General features: G+C 36.1%; 1 protein-coding gene across 7 annotated transcripts in view; it reads right to left on the reverse strand.

Annotated features, from left to right (window-relative positions):
* Nucleotides 1–21,497, reverse strand: part of RhoGAPp190 (Rho GTPase-activating protein 190) — a 110,397-nt gene that overhangs the window by 36,938 nt on the left and 51,962 nt on the right. For 3 of the 7 annotated variants that reach the window (XM_089649191.1, XM_089649194.1, XM_089649193.1), the window contains 8 exons: nt 18,435–18,606; nt 17,563–17,657; nt 14,333–14,413; nt 13,796–13,840; nt 10,137–10,249; nt 3,106–3,198; nt 1,967–2,071; nt 295–442 (listed from right to left, as the gene is read on the reverse strand). In XM_089649191.1, coding sequence (XP_089505317.1) covers nt 295–442; nt 1,967–2,071; nt 3,106–3,198; nt 10,137–10,249; nt 13,796–13,840; nt 14,333–14,413; nt 17,563–17,657; nt 18,435–18,606 — 852 coding nt within the window. The remainder of the gene's footprint in view (nt 1–294; nt 443–1,966; nt 2,072–3,105; nt 3,199–10,136; nt 10,250–13,795; nt 13,841–14,332; nt 14,414–17,562; nt 17,658–18,434; nt 18,607–21,497) is intronic. The other 4 variants (XM_089649195.1, XM_089649197.1, XM_089649198.1 and 1 more) reach the window with 4 other exon arrangements.

Consider the following 21,497-nt stretch of genomic DNA (forward strand, 5'->3'; position numbering starts at 1 on the left):
GTCTTAGTATTTTACGCCATCCATAGGATTATATTGTACATTACGTTTACCCCTAAGAGCTTTTACCACATAATACATGTTTGTCCAGATTAAAAAATTTCCCCTTTTATCAGTCTTGCCTTTCATAACGAAAATAAAACTCTCTCTAAGATATGGGTCTAAAATCAATAATTTCTTGACAACACGACCAATTTCCTTTGGTATGTGACAGCGCGAACATAACACACACACACACGTTAGAACCAGAATGACCGCACGGCCGCGTGTGCTACGCGTGGCGCCCATTTAACTCACGCGTGTGCCCCGTCTTGGCGGGCAACTCACAGGGCTGGCCCTTCTCGCGGCGGTGGCGCATCTTGGCCCTGGCGTGTTGGGCGTCCAGCGCCAATCCTAGCATGCGCTCGCCGCCCGTGCCCCCGCCACCACCTCCTGACTCTTTGATCTGGAAAAAATATAATTACATTTATACATGTCAATCTCATCGAAATAACCAGCAGAAAATACACCTAAATCAAACAAATGGTTTCAGTCTGGATGAAAACAAAAATTACACTATTTTTACAGAACTTTACAACAACAATGTACAAATATAATGCAAGGCCATTACATTATAATTTTTTGTACTATTTGATTATTTAGGCTTACACCAAAAAATTCAAGGTCCTGACTTGAGTTGACGAGTCTTGCCATTCTGGACATTGGTGAATGGTATCCATAATTTGTTATTGATGAAAAGCAAATCATTATTTCTGAGTCTACGGGAAGGGATATTGAAAGGGACAAGTTGAAACAAAATAGGTGAATCAATCATACTGTTAATAATTTTGAAAATGCAGTTGAGATCAAAATCCTTCCTATATAAGTTAACCTCTTTCAACAGTGGAGAAGCATGGTTCCAGAAATTAACTTGAAAATTGTTTACCTAAAAATATTTTTCGGCATGCTTTTAAGGTATTGAAATCCAGCATTCCTGTTAAGAACACGGATGGACACAGGAATGGATAGTATGTATTTTCTATCAAATAGAGATAATGCATAAACCTCTTTTGTACTTTTTCTATTTCTATGTTCAGAAGGGGTTCAAATAATAATGCTATATTCCAGGATACTGCGAACAAGGTGTTCATATGTTCTCCGTATCGCGATTCCTTAAAGTAAATGATCTCACATTAAGAAGAACAAATCCAAGAATTTTGTTGGCGCAGGAGACAATTTCAAATATGTGGAATTCGATTGCTTCGAAAATCAGGCAAAGGTCTGGAATCTCATTTTTGCGTGTTAATATATTTTTATTATGATTAGGGCCTCGATTGTCGATGAAGTCATTCCACTCGAACAAGGAGTGGTTCGACCCACTTGTTACTCGTGGGCTATGTAATTATGTAGCTTCGACGAGATTCAAGAATAAGAATTTTGACCAATGTATGTACTTTCTACGGACGAGCGGCCTTGATTGGAGAATCGATACCCTGTAATGTATCTTTGGATCTTGTAAATGTGACGACAACGCATTTCTGGATGTTGAAAGGTAAGTTGTTCACTTCCGACCATTTGACAAGTAAATCAATGTCATTTTGAAGAAGAAAATCGATGTGACTTTTAACAGCTTCGAAAAGTTTTATATCATCAGCGAAAAGGAGATATTTTGAGTGGTAAATGGTCTTGCTAATGTCCTTAATGAATAGAAAAAAGAGGAGGGGTCCTAGGTCAGATCCCTGGGGAATACCGGAGTTGGTTTTGTATTCCGTAGAAAGACAGAGTCCGTAACTGACAACGATTGTATGTCCAATGTTACTTAATTTTTTTAATAAAATGTGATGGTCGACTTTGTCATTATGTAGCATATAAGTTACAAACTAAGTATGTTGGTATCGATATTATCTTTAAAAACGAATTAAAATTTTAATTTAGTAATGTTCTTAAAAATAATAAATTAATAGAATCGAGTCTTTCCGAAGATATTTACCTGAGCGTACTGGGCATCCAATTCTGTTTCGGAGCTAACTCCTGAAGGATGATGGTGGCCAAAGGTAGACTTGCCATGGTGACCCTGTGTGGAACCATGGTGGGCCTGAAAACACAAATAATTAATTAATTAATGGCGAATCCCTTTGCAACCGGCAAACGATTTCCACACTGTAATAGGCTACTCTAGTGAAGCTCTTGGTTTTGATCCCATAGGGCTGGGCAACTTACTGGTTGATACACATGCATGTGAAGATACCCTACATAAGAAACTCCCGCTTATTCTCAAAACGGTTACCTCTCCGATGCTCCGAAGAACTAGCATAGCTCAATTTTTTTTTTTCCTACGCTGCTCATCTCACATGGGAATTCCTGTGACGAGATGAGTAGCTTTACAATATATTCAATCAAATAAGTAAATCACATAACACATACACAGATGATTCATACAGAAGCCACGACATGGGCAATCCAACAAACATCACCACTCTCAGCCAGTATGGAATTTTTTACCATTTTCTTGAATAGTTTCAACGAACCTATAGTTTTATATTTTCACTGAGCATATTATTAAGTAACGTAGCTCTATAAGAAAAACTCCTTTGTCCAAAGGATGTTCATTAGTAGATATTAGTGTGACATTAGTAGAGATAGTTTTAAATCGACTTCCTTTGCAATTTCAATGTCTAATTCCGATACAGTGTAATACATCTTTTCTTCGACTGATTTCAACATGTCAGCAACCATTGAGATTATTGTAGTTTCGTTCAAACGCCCAGACACGCAAGACATACTGAATGTTATTCAGGCTTCGAAAATTTTTTCTTACTTCTAACAGACAGCGCAATAAATATAGCCAATCCCAAAATCTTTATGACCTGGAGGGCAGAATATTGTGCAATAAACAACATGCTGTCAATAAAAAAGATATTTCCACAGTTGAAACTAGGTTGTGAAACCAACAAAAATCCCGCAAACCCAGGATTACATCAAGCACAGCACTGAGATTACGGTGCCGACAAAGGTCTGGAATTTCCAGGATTCCTGGGATCCCGGTTCTTGAGATTCCAGGATTAAAAGCTATACTGTGTATTGAATGTACAGCTAAAGAAATAACAAATGCAAAGGGGTCTACGTCACCTTTCTGGTAGTGGGCGGGCGAGGTCTCAGGGACATCTGCTGCAGGGCTCCTGAGACCATGGCATAGCTGCTCAACTCCAGCTTTCCCGGTTGCTGGAAAACACACCATTACAATTAGATAACTCTCTCTCTCTCTGGTTTCAATCCTGGGATTGGTTTGCAGCAATTTCATCTAATCTCCTCTTCCATTCTTCCCTGTCTTGTGCGGCTCTTTTGACTTCTGCATATGATGAGCAGCGCACGTCCACCAGCAGGTCCTCCAGGTACTCTCGGCGTGGCCTTCTTGTCGTATAACATGGCCGATCCATCTTGCACGCCTTTCGGACAAGGTCCTGAGCAGGTGCCTTCCTCCTTCGATTCTTTGGAGGACCTCCTCATTTGTAATATGGTCTCTCCAGGAAATTCCTAACAGTCTTCTATAGGACCACATCTCAAAAGCCTCTAGTCTAGATAACTATCAACATTATATACAATAACGATTCTATTTGGTGCTGATGAATCAATGCCAATGAATTGAAAAGATCTTCAATGGTAATTCCATAATCCATAGCACGGTTTTTTTTTAAAATCACAACAAAGAAATAAGTTCTGTCTTCCACAGGGATAGGCAAGTATCCGATAATCATCTTGAGTACTCACGTCGCCGTCAATCATTGGTGTATTCTCAAAAAGTCAAAACGAGAATGCTTTCATAACCAAACAGCTGGTGTGGCTGTAATTTTTATATCCTGTGATTCTTGTGTTCTTCTGTGTTCTTGTCTTGTTGTCTTTGTTCCTAGTATTGATCTAAAGCAGAGGTTCCCAAAGTGGTCTATATAGACCCCCAGGGGTCGATATCGGATTGCTGGGGGTCTATGTCAGCGAGAAAAAAATTTGGGGGTCCATGAGATTCAAATGGGGGTACATACGAGCGGACCCCCATTTACCTTAAGTCAACATTTAGGAGTTCCGTAAATGACACAATACACCTAACACAAATAACACAGATAGCGTAAAACTAATAATAGACTGAGAAATTACTTATTTGATATTTGTATTTTTATATTTCGTAAAGTTGTTTATTGAGGTATATAAATAAAATTATACGTTCCTTTTCTTGTCGGTATTAATATATTCAAGCAAAACATTGCATATCGGAAGCCGCGAATTTACCTAGATTCCCAACTTGTTTTTGAAAAACGTCCAGGGTAATAATGACGTTCAACATTTAAATATACTTCACACAGACTTCAAAACTAAGTTTAAGGACATTTTAACTGTGGAAGTGGAATGTTGAAGAATCGGATATCATATGACAAGAAGAACTGACCGGAATAAGCGCTAACAAAGAACTTAAGGCGCAGTTCTGTAGGGCCAGCTACAGAAAGAAATTCCCGTTGCTTATCCCGCTAATACCTCACAAGGGCGCCCCTGTCTCCACAACGTAAAGACAGAGGAACTATACCCGCCACCCGGTTGTTGGACAGGCAAGGGAAGGGAATCTTCTTACAAAAAAGAGAAATGATTATCACATGGGACTTTAATAGTTTTAGGAAAATTCAATATTCGGCAGGCAGGGGGTCTACGGAAAAAAATATATTTGGCAAGCGGTCTACGGGGGAAAAAAGTTTGGGAACCTCTGATCTAAAGCATACAGATTGTTACAAAATGTCCAACTATTTAAAGTCTCCATGACGCATGTGGAAACAACCTCGCCCTGCTCGTCGCAGGAGACTAGCGTCGCTGACGAATGTCACAGCGTACAAAGTATAGGCAACGTGTGTGCCTGTGTAAAAAACTTCTGCTCAGTTGTACGGCGGTAGTTGAGAAATTACTTGAATCATTGAGTATCTTTTTTTTTTTTTGGTTTTAGGCATTTCACCCTGAAAAGAGTGCTTTGTGGTTGAGTATCTTGTTGAGTGAAGTTGCTTAACTAATAATATAATGGTTCTGACGAAGGAAGCATTTGAATGTTAAAGAAATGAGATCCCTGAGTAAATTAAAACCATGTACGATCGTGTTAAAAATGTAGAGATCTGGAGAGAATGCAAGGATGATATAATCGTAATGGATAACAATAAGAAAGGGATTTATTTTTATTTTTATAGTGAATACCTCATAAGAGTCCCAACTGCTCCCGTCTGGAGCCAGTGAGACTATGGCATCCCCAATTGGGGGATGTTGTGAGGCTGAAGGTAAGTGGGGAAGGGAAAGAAGAAGGTGGGGAAGTACCTGGCTATTCAGATCTAGTCACTAAACACGGCTAAAGCCATTTGGAGCAACGTTTCAATTTTTTTTTTTAATCGGATGAACTTCTCGTATGCCGGGCCCGCATATGTGAGTGCCATACATTATTTTCGAACTTTAAAAAACAAAAACAAAAAAAAAAAATTATGTGCGATTTTAACCCTTATGTACAAAGAATTTGTATGTAGAACAAGGTCTTAATCGCTTGCGCTATTCTCGTTCTTTATCCAGCAAATACCGGAAAGACTTCAAACTTCTTAGGTTAAATTTAATAAATTTTTCTGTGGAATGTCAAAACATCAATTTTGACGAGATTTTAACGGTCGTAGTTTCACAGCGCGGTACCATTTTAAAGTGCCAAAACGAAGTAATTCATCAATAAAACGTAAGTAATGTTTTTTTTATACATAGTTGATTGTTCACGGCATATGTTTCGGTAAATTTAAAATGCGATAACTCAATATAACTGACAAAATATTACGTCAAATGTATACGCGATGTTTTGTATTGAAAAATGTCGTTTTATTTCTAGCTATGTTGCATCATATATTGTGTTATTTGATTTGTTTTGTATCTCATTTTGCAGATAAATCAATTGAGAACATATATCACAGCCTTCGATTTGTCCATATTTAGTTAATATTTTACAAGAAATAATATTCCAATGTTCCCCGCGCTAAAAAACTGTCCGAGAAATATTTTGACGTTTCTTCATCGATATTCACGTAAATATTGCCTAATCTTATAAGCATTGTACATCATTATGTAAAGAAAACTATTGAGATTGTGTATAAAAGCCCTAGTTTCGTCAATATTTAGTTAATATTTTTTAATTAAATAAATGCAACACATCAGAAACCTGCACAAATACATGTGTACTGTTTATATGTATGTGTGAGAGGCCATCTTGAAATCATATCCGCGCCTGCGCGTGCCTGCGCGCGCAGATATCAACGTTTTTTACAAATTCAAATTTTGTATGGGACGTACAGGGTTCTTAGAAAATACATTATTTATTAGAAATATTTATTTCTAATAATTTTTACTAGAAATATTATTTTTTATTTATAAAAATAGTGATAAATATCACAAAATTAGATCAGTTATATAGGGTGTGCAAAAAAGTACTAACAAACTTTTTTTTGTTTAGGTATAAAATATTTATACGCGTATTGATGATTATATTATATAATGATATACATGATTGTTTCTATTGTTATAGAATGGAGATTCCAAGCGTGTCAACGGAGGAAGACACCACAGAAGAAAGATTTGCAGTAATTGCGACGGTATGTTGTGTATTAGTAGTAGTTCTATAGTGGTTGTACGCTTCATCCTTTCCAAAATTGAAAGACATTCGTGTAACAATTAATGTTTACAGTTTCAGATTCCGGGATGGCAGGCTGACCCAAGACCATCAACATCCTCCACGCATCGGGCTCCAAATACTCAGGTAATTATAATAACACTTGGCTAACTTTTACAGCGCCATTTTTGTCTTGTATTACCTCAAGGACGCTTTACATAGCTGTATATATATTTTTTTCTTTTCTTTCTGTCTATAGGAAACCGACCACGTGGTTGCGGAGTTGTACGGATTCACTGATAGCGAGGATGAATCCCTCGCCGGTGATGTAGAACTTCCGTCAATGGTGGAAATGGATGTTCCTGAGGATGAGTTGGAGCCTTTGGAGGAGGGGGAGGAGGAGAATCCAGAGGAGCAGACCTTCACCTGGTCCGAGGATTTCTCCACCTTCACGGGTCCTTCAGCCTGGCCCATCACCCGACGTGTTCCCTGGTTTTGGTTATTTGTTGAATGTGTGTTATCATTTGTTACTTGGATTTTGTTATCTGTGATTGTAATTTGGTACTGGTTGTTGTTATTTATGGTTTTAATTATTTATTGAATGGGTGTATTTGTGCATTATTTGAATAAAAATGTTTACTGAAACAAGTGCATTGTGCATCTTTGCATTGTTTGAATTTTCGTTTCCATTCATTGTATCTTCCACTTTTGAGGAGGACAGAAACAGTGTCTAAAAATTTGAATATTATAATAATAAATTTATGTATGTGAAAAATGATTTTTTTCGCAGTCTCTCGACCAAAGATTAAAAAAACGTGTTTCATGTACCTGTTCTAAAACTGAAATAAATATGATGATTTTTTTTTCTTATTTATTTTGAACCACACAGTATCTGAATTTAAAAAAACGTATTTAAATAAATATTAATAAAAAAATATTAGCAAATTTTATTTTTATTCCTCGAGTCATGATTTTTCTGTCACCCTGTTCTTTAAAAACACATCTGTACACGGATGCCGGCGGCCATTTATAGCGGGCGAATTGACAACAATGCAGAAACGTCGCGAATTTTTATAAGGTAACCTCTTACTTCTTTCATTATTTTTGATATAAATTGATTGTGGAAATAATAGATTTGAGGTATCATCAGAAAGATAGTTTTATCTACATTATTTTAATGTAATTTTTATAATATTTCACCCAAGAAAAGTGATGATAATTAGCTTTGTAAGTTTATCGTAGAAATGTCAAAATTTTTACGTCCCAATGAATATTTTTATTTTTAGCATTATTTATTTACAGGTTTCTTGTACAAAATAATATTATTAGTAACAACAGTTGTATAAACTGCCGAAATCTGGAAGAATTGTTATCATATACTTATAAAATACGACACAAAAAAAATTTAAGTGGACACTTGACGTTTGATTTTTTTTTTGAATAAATGAAAATATTTTACATTTTCAAAGAAGTGTCAATGGCATTACTTCTTCGAAAAACCTTTGGATTATTTTTTTTCACGAGGGGTGTCTATTCAGGTTTGTGTAAAAATAAAAAAATCAGTTAATTTTCGTATGAATATATTTTTTTACATTTGTTTGCCGAATGGGAAAATTTTTACACATTTTTTTTGTTAAAGTTAGCTATTCTGGGAAAACTTGTAACAATATTATCATGTAATATATATGAATAATAAGATACATTATCTGATAAACAGAAAACAATCGCAAAATAAACAATTTCTTTGTTTTTAAACGGATGTTTGACCAAAAGGCAGGAGAGTAATTTGCGCGCGGTTTTTTTCAAAAAAGCTTGGAATTTCCTGGCATACAACAGGTGAAATGGTTTGTGTGTGCTAACACAAGTAAATTTCATTTGATTGATTTGTGTCATTTCACAATTTCAATTTATCATTTAAAATAATATATAGTACATTTGCGGCACGTTTTAGAATGGAAGTTACTCTCAGTATCGCCTTGGTGTGAGAACATCATTCAGAATTGAAACATTGCTTAAAATGGCTTTAGTCGCGTTTGGTGATCAGATCTGAATGGCGAGGTAATTCCCCACCTTCCTTTCCCTTCCCTGCTATCTTCAGCCTAACATACCCCAATCGACAAGACGGTTGGAAGCAATTGGGACTCTTGTGCGGTATTCATGTAAAAAAAGAGCAGATGAACAAATACAACAATAAAAGGAGAATATATGACACAATTTTCAATGGTGGAAGAAGTCGGGGATGTTCAAAGAAGACATGACATGATCGAGTGAATCAAATGACCTACAGTATAACCTCGTTTTTACGTGCCCGGAATTCACGTTTTCCCGGCAATTGCGTGTAATTTTTTCAGTCCCGATGTATTTCAGTACATTTAATACCCGCATTTACGTTTTTTTTCCCGCGATTTACGTCGGAAATATTCAAAATATGCGAGTTACGCGCGCTTGACAATGATTGGGTCGTGACATTCGAACAGCGTAAGGTGATTGGAGGGAATACTCCGTGGTTTTAAAAGGCGTACGGTGATTGGTCGTAGAGCGACGCTGTGATTGGCCCGAGTTTGGCCCAAAACAAGGTGATTGGAGGGAAAACTCCGTGTTTTTAAAAGGCGTACGGTGATTGGTTAACAAGCGACGTTGTGATTGGCCCGAGTTTGGCGCACAATAAGGTGATTGGTCCATTGGTTGCCATCTTTTCTTTTGGTATTGTGTAATGTGTTTGTGTTTTGAATTATTCTGTCATCAGTCTTACAAGCTACTAGTTCGCGGTTTATTATTTAATATTGCTTTCGGTTCGATATTATTCATTTTTACATACCCAGTACCCAAGAAAATGTCCAGTGTGGTGTTATAGAAGGCTGGGAAAGAATTTCAGACCAACCCCTGGAGGATTATGTAAACATTGACTCCAATATTATGACATCAGACTTGGTGGAAGTTGATGACATTGTTGACAGTCATTTAACACCAGCAGACTTGTCTGATGAAGAAGAGGGTGATATTCCAACAAAAGAAGAAGCAATGAGGTTCATCGAGGGTTTAAAAACCTACTTTACAAGCTGTGCTGATATTCAAGATGACATTTTGAAATCTTTATATAGTCTTGAAAGAGAATTACATAACAAAAAACCCAAAATGCAACAAACTAATATACAAGTTTATTTAATAAAAAATAAATAAAATTGAATGTTGTTTTTAATAAAACGTTATTTTTTTAGAAAAAAAACTTTAAATGTTCTTTTTTTTCAAACCCCCCTTTTACATTTTCCCTCCAATTAGGTTTTTTTTTTCAGTCCCTTAAAAAACGTAAAATAGGGGTTATACTGTACTTTAGTTAGAGACCGAGTTGTTTGGAAGTCCATAAGTTAGTTCCTGTATTTCGTTATTTTATAATATGTATTTTTCATTGATTATGTATATGTATTTGAGTTTATGGTTTTCGTGGACACATTGAAAAGCTGTAATAGAGTAGAAGGAGCGAGGAGTAAGGAGCACTTACAGCGGACTGCACCTTGAGCGTGTGGGCGTGGCGATGGCGTGGAGGGGGCGGCGCGCGCGTCCTTCCCGTGGTGGCGGAGCGTGCATTCACCATGCCCCACCCGCCGCCCGTATCTGCAATTACATACACACAACATGGCAGTTTATTTATTTTGAAATCTTTTACAGAAAGGCAAACATCATCAGGTTACAAGCAATTAATAGTATTGTTTATTGTTTCTTTACATTGTATCTTTTTTACGTTAGAATTTTTAACCTCACTAGGACAAGCCTGTGTTGAGGTAATTATGTTAGTATTTTTTTCATCATATTATGCCAAGTTTGCAAAACGTCTTGAGTGATCGCAACTCCATAATATGCCATTTTTGAATGGCAGAATTTGTGCATTTACGATTTTAATAATTCTAAAAATATAAGATAAACGGTAAAATATAGGTAAATTCATTGGCTATATAGCAATATCATCAGTTTATATGTCTCCGTATTAAAATTTAGAGGTATGATTTAATTTGATTAAATGAGGGCGAGAAATTTCCCATTCGAACGCTAATCACTCAACGCAGACGATTAACGAGTGGATAAAACAGACAATTTGTGGTCCCACTAAATAACGGTGAGCCCTGACATCATGAAATTTGAACACTTTTGAACATATGCTACAACATTTCAAAATATACCAACTGATTTATTTATTTTATGATAAAATTATTATCATATATGATTTAAGATTTTCACGGCCAAAAGTATTTTTGTTATTTGTTTTTTGGGGTGTTATGCCGTGTTGAGCTAACTCATTCTTTAGCCAACGTTTCGGACAACGTTACAGTGTCCGAAACGTTGGCTATAGAAGGAGTTAGCGCAACACGGCATAACACCCCAAAAACAAATAACAAAAATTATTAGCATGTTTAGTTCCTAACATATGCATATTGCAATTGTCAAATAAAAAACTGTTAGTGGAAAAATCTTAAATTTTAAAATTGTGTATGTTTTCCTTTGTTAATATTTTGGATCCTTTTTAAATACATCTATGCAAATATTGCAAGTGGAAATTAACCCACTTCCTAACATCCAATCGAGCTGTAACTCTGCAGATAGACTCATCGTCGATGACAATGCATTCTATCAACTTTTGGTGTCAATCATGTACACACGCACATACATGCATTTCTCTCGAATGGGACGATATTACGGCAGTTAATATACAAAATAAATGTCAGTCCTACACAATCGGCACCTGGCAAGGTCGGTAACGCGGCTAAATCCGGTCCCTGGGAAGGAAGATTCAATCCTCAGCCAAACCAAATTTTTTTATAACAAGACATTACTTCATTAATTAATTATTATATTTTAAGCGAAGAGCGTTTTTACCTTTCTACGCTCACTACTATAATATGAGATGTTAATAATTGTTTAGTGAAATATTAACATGGTTCACTGTTTTGCCCTGGTACAGTTTATTGCAAATGAGTATGGCAAAGCATGTTGATTAAAATACAAATAATAACAATAATAAATGAAGTGTTATTGCTTCTTGTTAGCTTCACATCTACTATTGTAGATCCAATAATATATATAAAAATATAAATATTAGTTTGTTCAAAATCTTCAATCTTTGAAAGTACTTCACCGATTGCTTTCAAATTTTGTGTTTTTATATACCTATATTATACAGGGTGTATCGGCACGTAGCCGACAAACTTTAACCAGCTATTCCTTAGCACATTTGGAGTAAAAAATGTTATGGGCACTTTGCTGTCCGGTAACATTTTTTTAAATAAAAAATTTATCACATATTTTCACCACATGTCACCACTGTTTTATCCTTTGTCACAGTTTGGAAACCCATCTGGCAATATTTTATTCGAGTTTCGTTCAATAATATACGTACGTACCTACGTTGGCGCGCTTTTACAATCACAACGAAATGGCACGGCACCATTCGTCTTAATTTTAACTATTATTATTTAGTGTGTATGAAAGAGCGAAGACGCTTTTTGACACACTTGCTAATAACAGCTGTTGAACACGAGAAACAATGCCAATGACAGTGACGGAGTGCGGATTTTTTATAATTTTTTGTTTTTAATTGAAAATAATGTTAACGGACTGCAAAGTTCCCATAACATTTTTTACTCCAAATGTGCTAAGGAATAAGTGGTTAAAGTTTGTCGGGTACGTGCCGATACACCCTGTATACATTATTTACCTGTGACAAGTAAAAAACAGCGCAATCTGTTGGACAAACATCGCCAAAAGCAATTGTTTCTCTATCTGCGCAGAAAGACTGAGACACAGAAACGCGTGGCGGGGTACAGCTGATTATATAAAAATAAGGGCATAGGGCACACACCTTTCATTGGTAACTGTTGGCAAGAGTTGCAACTGCTTTAAATCGTCTGGAGCAAGTGGGACTATGTCATCCCCCATTGGGGTATGATGGGAGGCTGAAGACAGTGGTATCAGTATCTGGCTTTTCAGATTTGGTCACCAAATACGGCTAAAGGCATTTGAATAAAACATTTTAATTCTGAATGCTGATTTATAGCCAGGGCGATACCGATAGTGTCTTCCACAACCCCAAAAACCAGGCAAGTGTCTGATTATAGAAGTGAAAGCGGTAGATATAATCTATGCATACAAAACATGTAAAAATTGAAAAATTAGAACAGATTCAAAAAAAGTTTTTGAGATGCATGTATTTGAGAATGCACGGAGAGTACCCGCTATTCATGCATCACGAAGATTTGCTTGCCGAAACGCGCTACTTGCGTCTCCACTCGAGGAGGAGTGGGGCCCTTGCAGTAACGGCGTACAAAATTCTTGATAATTTAATAGATAGCCCATACCTTCTGGAATGCTATAAGTTGTTCGTACCGAACAACTACAGCCAAGGACGGCACCATGATCTGCTATGTATCCCACGTGGCAGAACGGACGTACTGGCTCGGCATAGCATGACACGAGGTATGGCGCTGTTAAACAACGCCTCCAAGACTATCGATATTTTTAATAGTAGCCTTGAAGAATTCAAGAGGCATGTCAATGCCAAAAATCACTATTTATAACTTGTGATTTCTATTCTTTTTTTCTTTCAAAAAAAAAAAAAAAAATGTATTTCTTAAAAACAAACACGGCTATCGATCTTTCGTAAGATTTCCATTTTATGGTTTAAAGGGTGTCATGTTTACGCTTGCGAGAAGGCTCCGTTTTGTAAACTTATTAAAAAAAAAAGCGTGGCAGAACAAAACAAACAGAAACACATACAGATGTCCTAAAAAAACAATAATTAACCTGGTAAAAGAGTCAACGCTAGCGAGCCAGATGGCCGTATGGTTACGGAGTGTGTAAGACTAAGATAACCCAACCCGTCGACGTACAAAGCTTAGCGCTCGAGTCGTGGCACTAGACACTAGGGTACTGAATTTGTCATACGAATACTGTCGAGGTTGATTTTGTGCTTTCAACTAGTAAAAATAGTGGCAGATTAAAGCAGCTGTGGGATAAACGAGTGGCGCTTTACCGAGAAAGTAATGTACATATATAGTTAGGTTAGGATAGTTTCAGTTATCATTAGAAAATTACGTTTTTGGTAGATGTGAAACTAACAAGTATACGGTGAGTTGTGAAACTTAAAATACTAAATAGATGGGAAATCACCTGATTCGTGTGTGCTCAAAGAATCCTCTGAACAATTCAAATCCGCTGCATGAGATAACATTGAAATATGATGAAAACATAGTTACTACATACCAATTATTATCAAAACTACAGAAAATATTAAATACATTTTGCAAGAATTTTTAATTTTAAATAAAATACAGTAATCCCTCGATAGAACAAGCTTGAAACATCAGTAATTCATAACAGATTGAACACAAAAATCACACTTCAAAATATAAAAATGGCTCCCGCCTAAACTAGTAGCTAAAATACAATACGAAAGCTAGTTATAACAGTGAAAAATGAAAAATTTTATTCGCTTCATGGAGGAAAAATATCTTAAAATCTAGGTAGATTATCAAATATAAATGCGGTCCGCAGTTTGTTACCACTTGAGGGATTACTGTAGTTTTCAAAATGGAAAAGCATGATCATTTTGTTAATGGTTTGGTTCCAGAAGAACCCAAGACGTGGAGACGGAGAGAGAAGATAGTGAGAATGAACAAGGAAGAAGTCGTGTTTGGAGTAACGTACGTGATAAGTCGGCGGGGGGTAGTCTGTGGTCTGGGGGGGCAGGTTCAGGGGGTGTGGAGGGCGGAGGGTACACGTTGAAACCTAGACATAAAAATTACAATGTTAAACTGCAAATACAACATTTATAGGAATTAACGACAGCAATATCAACATGCAAATATCATTGGTCCATTTTTTTTTTATTTAAAAAAAAAAATTATTGGTCCAGTTCATTAGCCAGACAAATCCAAAACATGAACTTTGAGTCAACCCCTCAGACTAAATTGTTGATTATATATAAAAAGTGTTTAATTTATATATATAATCAATATATAATATGATCTCCCTCACTTCACGCTCCTCACGCTTCATTTTCAAATCTAGAAGTTAACCACAGAAGAATTAACAGGTACACCTCCATGAAACCAAAGCTTCCGACCGCAATTTGTGACTGTAACTTTGCAATACATTCGTATAAAGTTAAGTAAATTTTTTTTTTTTTTTTTTCGTAATTAATTATTATAATTACAAAAATTGTAAAGCGAGCAACTTCAAAAAATATGGTTGCATTCAAAATTTTGATATTTCAAAAATTATATATTTATTTCTGATAATAAAATTCGAAAGCATATTTCATCGCTTTTCAAAAACAGTTATTAGTTTTCGGATACATTCAGAAACATTCCATTTACTTGGATTTTATTGCAAAGCGGAAATACTCAGACTTTCTGACAGAATATGCCAGAGGCCTGAGGGGTTAAATATGCCGTTGTATTTGTACTGTACTCAAGTCAGCAGAGATACAAGCAAAATCTGAATAGCATTTCGACTAGCTGGAGGCAAACTACGTAACAATCTTTCTGGCACCAGAAGGGTTCGAACATGTCTTAAATAAACTACGACATTATTCGTACACTGACCGCTGGCAAACACACATCAAAATAACCAGACCCTGCGCAGAAAGGCAAAATTTGCTAAAGTAAGGTAACGGTTTGCAGCGCAGTCCACTGTGGGACTTTTCTGCTGAAGGTATGAATGTTTGTTTCTAATCGGACCGTCGGACGTTCACTCATCCTTCACAAGCTCGTTTACTGCGGTGGGTACATTATAAAACATTTGTAAAAATGTCAAACTGTAACAAAATGTTCGATTTTAAGCAACAAGCACTACAATGCGAGTTGCCTGCAGACTGTCAGATTCTTTCTTTGACAAATCAATGGAAGGCCACTTTCCCGCTCTGCGCAGCTTGGTTTATTCCCCTCACCTCTATAGGGCAGGTCTATCTCTTATTAGCTCTATGAGTTGTGTGTAAAAGTGTACGCTCTATCTGGTACAGTACTCAATTCAATGCTGACATTGGCAAAGAAATGTACCCGAGGTTTGCTTGACTTTTCTCCACTTTCTATAAATATAATATGCATGTTTTATATATATAAACCTTCCGGAAGAAATTATTTAAATGAATGTGAAAACCCTATCAAAATCCGCTGCACAGTTTAGAAGAACTAAGCACACAAACAGACAGACGCGGAGAGCGACTTTATAATGGAGATAACTCAAAACTTAGTATTTGGAAATGTCTAATGAACTGGAAGATCCATCAATACAATATACAGTAGAAACCCGTTAATTCGAACCCTGATAATTCGAAAAAAACGCATTATTCAAAAAAATTTTTAATACAAAATGGTTTGTTAATTCGAAATTCGTTAATTCGTAATTCGAAATTAATTTTTGTTCGCGCACGAAAATTCGTTGGTATAATTTGAAAAAATCAATTTTTGCAAAAATAAATCATAAAATTTCATATATAAGGACAGCCGTGGCAGTAAATCATTGAAAAATGTATTTTTACGTGGTTATACATCGTCCTAATTAGTATTATTATTTTGTAAATCTGAATCGATCGACACTGAAATGTCATATTTTTTCGAATTTATAAATATCCGAGTTTGAAGAGCCGAGAAAATTCGTTTTAGGTAAAAATATGTCATATTTTTACAAATTCACACCAAATATCTGAATTTAAAGGGTCGACCGTGAAATTTCAATTCACGAGGAAATACATCGTATTTTTACGAATTCACTTCTAATATGAGTTTAAAAGACGGGCTGCGATGGAAATCGACAGCGAAATCTTGATATATGAGAAAGTATTTCGTATTTTAACAAATTTACGTTGAATATCCGAATTTAAAGGGCTGGCCGCGACGGTAATCGGCGCGAAAATTTGGTTTACACAGAAATATGTGGTATTTTTACGAATTTACTTTGAATAACTGAACTTGAATGGCCGACAGCGGCGGTAATCGGATACGAAAATTCGATTTACACGGGAATAATTTGTATTGTTACGAATTTACTGCAAAGATACTAGGAACTTTCTTTTTTTTTTTCATAAAACTTCAAATTATGTGGGAATATTAATTCTAAATTTTATTGTTGATGTCCCGTGGATTTGAAATTAACGAGATTCTACTGTATTACGGTGACGAAGCATGCATCTCTAAAGCAAACTCCCGATCGAGCAATATCTCCAAAACCAAAAGGATTTAGTGGGGGTAGCAAACATTCCAAGTAGAAACACTGTAGTTGTTCTATGCTCTATACACCAAAAATAAATCATTTTCAAAATAAGTACATTTGTAATTGTTGTACCTAGTCATTCAAGGTGACTGACTAGGTACGAATGGAGCTTCCTCACCAGTTCCTCAACTCTGAAACGAGGTGCGAATTTACTTAAAATAATTCAGATTCAAAATTTATTATGATCTGTGTGATTTTATTTTTTTGCATACCTGATATGAAATAATTTTAATTGGGCGAAAACATGTAAATAGGCCAGGCTTAGCGGCAAAAAGCTATAAAATTGCGATTTTATATTACGATTTTACTTAGAATATCTGAATTTCATGAAGCCGGCAGAACATCGTTACTTTTCAGAAATTTAATTCTTAAAATTTTGAATAAAGTTGCAGGGAATTGAATCAATTTGAAATTCGGCTTTTGTGTGCTTCGGTCCTGTGGATATCGAATTAACGGGGTTCTACTGTAATTTGAATAAATTTCAACTTGTACAAGTAGAGTTTTGAAGCTGCAATCTCTATATCCAGAACTTACTGCATTACATTAAATTTAACCAATCTCACCGAGAACTTTTTTGTTCTTAACAAAAGTCGTTAACACTCTGATAACACAAATAAAAAAGGGTTAATGTTAAATGTAACGATCACAATACAAAAGATATGTACCTCGCATGTACCCACCCCTGTGATTAGTATTGTTACTGTCTTGTTGAGATCCCAAAAGCAAGTCCAGCGAGCTCGGGAGTTGATAGCCGTCATTCCTGAAAAACACAACAAATTATTCAAAATGAGTTAATAAAGTGCCTAAATACAAGTAAAATTACAAGAAGGATTTGTATAGTGAAATAAACCACGAGCAAAAGATACGGAGCGACAGAGGCATAACGAATACCCCCATACATCCATTCATTATATACATATACATATATTATCTTAGGTCCTTCTTCCACAGCGATACACAAGTATCCGATACTGATTGAGTATTAATGTTGAAAAAGACTTGTCCATACACGTCGCTAATGAATCACGAGACCCGTGTCGCTACCACTCATTTCGAAACGTCAAAACTACCTTTCATAATCTCACTCACAACCGCTATGGATATCATTTTTCCTAGCAACGATCTAAAGCATACGCATTGTTACAAAATGTCTGACACAAGTGACGATGAGAATTGGTCACCGAAATACTTGAATCATCGGATATTTATGTATCCCTGTGAAAGAAGGGCCTTACAGCGGATTGCACGGACAACCGGACGCACTAATAAATCTATTCTGGAAGAGCTAGCCATCCACAATAGGCTATCAACTGTTTACCTACAAGCTATCCTAAGATACTTTGCTCGCCAAGAGAACGACAACCTGGAGAAACTCATGGTCACTGGAAAAGTGTTTGGTGGGAAGTTCACTGATGCGTTGCAGTTATCAAATATCACCTATGTCCAACACAGAAGCAAGAGGATTGGAGGGACTTGGTTCACCAAGGAAATTGGATCCTCGGCAATGAGGAAACGACGAAAGAACAAAGTGTTTAACCTGTGGTTGAGATGGTAGCTATCCGCCCGAGGTGGGGGCCGTGGACGGGGTTCCGCCACATCGGGCAGGGCCCCCTGCAGCCCCGGATGGGGGGCCTCCTCCAGGTGGAAGGCCTGCTCAATCTCACCTTTCTTCTCCCACACCTCCTTGAAGAATGGCGTGTAGAAGGCGGCTGGAATCAGAAAGAATTCATATCAGATGAGATCAAATGCTGAACTTTATAAAGAAAAAAGTGTGTTTAGTGAACTGTATATTACAGTAGAACCCCGTTAATTCGAACCCCGATAATTCGAAAAAACGCGTAATTCGAAATTTTCGCCAAAAAAATTTCCGCAGAAAAATTTTTTCATACAAAAATTTTTTTAATTCGAAATTCGTTAATTCGTAATTCGAAATTTATTTTTGTCCGCGCACGAAAATTTGTTCGTGTAATTCGAAAAAATTTGATTTTTGCGAAAATAAATCATAATATTTCGTAAATCTGAATCTAAAAGTCAGACGTGGCGGTAAAACGCCGAAAAATGTATTTTTACGTGGTTATACATCGTCCTAATTAGTATTATTATCTTGTAAATCTGAATCGATTTACACTGGAATGTCATACTTTTTCAAATTTATTTCGAATATCCGAGTTTGAAGGGCCGAGAAAATACGTTTTACGCGGAAACATGTCGTAGTTTTACGAGTGTACACCAAATATCTGAATTTAAAGGGTCGGCTGCGACGAAACTCGGCCGCGAAATTTCGATTTACGCGTAAATGTATCGTATATTTACGAATTTATTTCGAATATTTGAATTTAAATAGCCCGCTGCGATGGAAATCGGCCGCGAAATCTCGATTTACGCGTAAATATATCGTATTTTTACGAATTTATTTCGAATATCTGAATTTTAAAGGACCCGCCGCGACGGAAATCGGACGCGAAATTTCAATTTACGCGGAAATATATCGTATTTTTACTAACTTTACTTCGAATATCCGAGTTAAAAAATACGGCGCGACGGAAATCGGCCGAAAAAATTCGATTCACGCCGAAATATGACATATTTTTACGAATTTACTTCAAATATCTGAACTTGAAAGGCCGGCCGCGACGAAAAACTGCCAATAAAATTGGATTTACGCGGAAATATATCATATTTTTACGAATTGTCATCAAATATCTGAATTTAAAGGGTTGGCCGCGACAGAAATCGGCCGCGCATTTTCGATTTACACGGAAATATATCGTATTATTGCGAATTTATTTCGAATATCTGAATTTACAGAGCCGGCCGCGACGGAATATGGCCGCGAATTCTCGTTTTACGCGGAAATATGTCGTATTTTTACCAATTTAAATGCGGATATTTGAAATAAAGGGCCGGCCGCGACGGAAAATTACCGCGAAATCTAGATTTACGCGGAAATATATCGTATTTTTACGAATATCTCAATTTAAAGGGTAGGCCGCGACCGAAATCGGCAGCGAAATCTCGATTTTCGCGTAAATATATAGCATTTCTACGAATTTATTGCGAATATCTGAATTTAAAGGGCCCGCCGCTACGGTAATCGGCCGCGAAAATAAAGAAATAATTGGTATTAATACGAATTTACAACTAAAATTCCACCTGCATTTGAAGAGGCGGCCGAGAAAATCGATTTTCGGCGTTTTTTTTTTTTTTTTTTCTTCATAAAATTTCGAATTACGTGGGAATTCGTTAATTCGAAATTTGATTTTTGATGTCCGGTGGATTTCGAATTAACGAGGTTCTACTGTATATATTTATGTTGTGTATTTGTAATTCTTTGGTAAATAAATATTAACCTACACATACATAAATACAAATACTCAGCACACTCTCTACTTGACAATGGCCAGAACACTCCACTGGGGTGAAAAGCCATTTAAAAAAAAAAAAAAATAATAATAATAATAATTATTATTATCAGCTCGATTTTGCCATTATTTATTTATTAATAGCTGTACTCCGCCACACATTGCTGTGGCTCAGTCTATCTGTGCATATAGAGAAATAATAGCGTGTCTTTCTTTTACATCAGATGGTGCTGTTTTTAAAAAAAATCATATTTTTACCTGTTGTGTCTGTCGCGTGTGTTTTTATATAATATAGGATATAAAAACACACGCGTATTTGAATGCAACGTTGTGCCAAAATTTCAAAGCTATCGGTGAAGACAATTTGGAGATTTATGACTTTGAACAAAAGAATATTTACATTTTTATATATATATTTAAAACACTCTTATCTAATTCTGAAATCAATTTTTTTATTACAATAACACAAGTAAGCTATGGAACCATCCAATACTAAAATGATGATACAGATAAAATATAAAATTAAATGAACAAAAGCAAAGTGAGAGAGATATCAACTCGAGCGATAGCTAAGCAAATGTAGGTAGGTGATTTTTATGAATTGCAAATTAAATATGGGATAAACGGAATCACCGAGGATTCATACGCTTTAACTGCAGTAAGCAGTTCATATTATGTTACAGTATTAATACTAATTAAATCAAATGGCCGAATCGAAAACTGAACATCCTGATATCGTCATCGCTCGAATGGATATATTTATCGTCTAAATGGCAGAGATCTCCTACCGGCAGCCGAGAATTGGGGACTTTGTTTTTGCATGTGTCTGGTATTTCTTCTTGAATATTTCTGAACAATAATGCACATTTTAAACCCAGGTTGAGTACCATCTGACATATGAGTCGTGTAATTTCTATACCCGCTATATCAACTTTCATTGATTTGGAGAAAACCGCAAAAAACTGTCACATCTCTAGCGTACATAAATAAATGCATTACAATTTTTTATATAATGAATTGGAGTAATAAAATTTCGAAAAGCATTTATTTTTCTATATATGTCTAGCAATAATTAAGTAATTTCGATAAATAAAATGGATATAGCGGATTTTGATACTCACTTTGTGATTTTGAAAGTCAACTGAGCCGACATGGCGGGTTTAGAAACTCACGCGTAGATCATTTTGACACACGAGCGTGGCGTCAGAGCGGCGGCCATATTGTATTTTGGCAAAATA

Source organism: Hesperophylax consimilis, chromosome 29 (assembly GCF_061612785.1).
Source record: "Hesperophylax consimilis isolate HC1 chromosome 29, BYU_Hcon_1.0, whole genome shotgun sequence".
In the NCBI taxonomy this organism is placed as follows: domain Eukaryota; kingdom Metazoa; phylum Arthropoda; class Insecta; order Trichoptera; family Limnephilidae; genus Hesperophylax; species Hesperophylax consimilis.